A 1582-nucleotide genomic window follows, 5' to 3' on the forward strand; every position below is an offset into this window, starting at 1 on the left:
CTAGAACGCTGGCCGATCTCTGGAGAGTGTTGTTGGGTTATGCTTGAATGGAAGATGTACATGTGTGCCGGGCAGCTTTAATAAATTGTTCCAACACGAAAACGTTCAAATTATTTGTGTTACGTAAATGACGGATGGCTAGGAAACGTAACGGTGAGCTGCTTGCATTACTTCTCGCAAATTGCGCATAACTCGCAGGTGATATTCCTCATTGACCGTTCTACCCTGTGGCAAGAACTCATGATGCACCACTCCCCTACAATCGAAGAAAACTGTAAGGAAACCAGTCGACTGAACTTGCGGGCTCTTTTCGGTCTCGGCTCGGTCTGCGGCAGCTTTCTTTGGGATGATTGAGCTTTGGTTTCTAAGTCATAACCATAAACCCATGATTCCCCACCAGTTTGACCATCTGGAGCAAATCTGGGTCGACACTGACAGAGTCCAACAGCTCCTTAACAATGTTAATGTGATGCTTTTTTTGGTCGAAATTGAGCAATTTTGGTACGAATTTCCCAGCGACCCGTCTCAAGCCCAAATCATTGGTAAGAATCGGCCGGCCGGCCACTTCTTCACTCCAGGAAGCTCTCGACAAACTTTCGGTTCAGCTGTAGCTTCTTGCTCTTGAGCGTCCAGTAGCCGCCCGCGACCGGCTCCTCTTGGCGCCGCATTGGTAAGCCGCTCACCTACGATGTCCTGCAGCGAATGAAATACATGGACATGGTAGCGTCGGAGTCGCTCCGTAAGTGGTCGTCGGCTCCGTTTGTCGATCGACTGTGCACGCGGGACTACGTGCTGGCCACGGGTGACGACGGAGCCGAGGTCACCATCGACAAGGGGACGGTTGTGTTCATCCCAATCAGTGGCATCCACCACGACCCGCGCTACTACTCCGATCTGGAGCGCTTCGGCGAGTCCGCTCGGGACAACATTACACCCGGCACCTATCTGCCGTTCGGGATTGGGCCACGCAACTGTATCGGCTCGCGGTTCGCGCTGATGGAGTTGAAGGCCATCGTTTACCATCTGCTGCTGGAGTTTTCGTTCGAACGGTGCCCCGAAACACAGGTTCTGCCACAGTTGGCCAAGGGATTCATGGGGCTCAGACTGGAAAAGGGTATCCAAATCGAGTTTAGACCAAGACGTCCGCTGTCACGTTGAGTCTGCGTACAGTATTCTGTCGAAGCATTCGCGAAGCAAACTACCTCTGTATCTGTGGCCAATATGCGGTCTATAACACCACTCAGTCATGTTTTGTTTTGGTCTCTAACGGGTACATTTCGAAGCAATAAGAATTAGTTTTTCCAAACAGGCTGCCTTTGTGTTGATCGCGAGCACGCGTGTTGGCCCGCGTTTTGCATGTTCTCTGACGGGGCAAAATACCATTAACATATTGCCGTGCTCATTATGCGATGCTCGCTACTGATGAATGCTCAATTTTATTGAATTATGTGTGCAGCAGTGCGCTGTCGCCAGCTCGGCTCGACGCCAATTATTTAGGGCAACTGGGTTTAACCGAATTATCTATTAATTTACGGGTCGGCTACGCTGTACGACGTGACAACTCTTTCGTAGATAGCTTCCT

General features: G+C 50.7%; 1 protein-coding gene across 1 annotated transcript; it reads left to right on the forward strand.

The window, feature by feature from the left end:
• The first annotated feature begins 675 nt into the window (after window positions 1-675).
• On the forward strand, window positions 676-1158 carry LOC128276724 (cytochrome P450 9b2-like). The gene has a single exon (XM_053015183.1). It carries the CDS (start codon window positions 703-705, stop codon window positions 1156-1158), a length of 456 nt encoding a protein of 151 aa, XP_052871143.1. The 5' UTR covers window positions 676-702.
• Window positions 1159-1582: the final 424 nt, after the last annotated feature.

The sequence above is a fragment of the Anopheles cruzii genome, unplaced genomic scaffold, assembly GCF_943734635.1.
Source record: "Anopheles cruzii unplaced genomic scaffold, idAnoCruzAS_RS32_06 scaffold02240_ctg1, whole genome shotgun sequence".
Lineage (NCBI taxonomy): Eukaryota > Metazoa > Arthropoda > Insecta > Diptera > Culicidae > Anopheles > Anopheles cruzii.

Excerpts from the sequence above, each read along its gene's own strand:
- LOC128276724 (XM_053015183.1), top strand. The coding sequence starts at position 703 with ATGAAATACATGGACATGGTAGCGTCGGAGTCGCTCCGTAAGTGGTCG.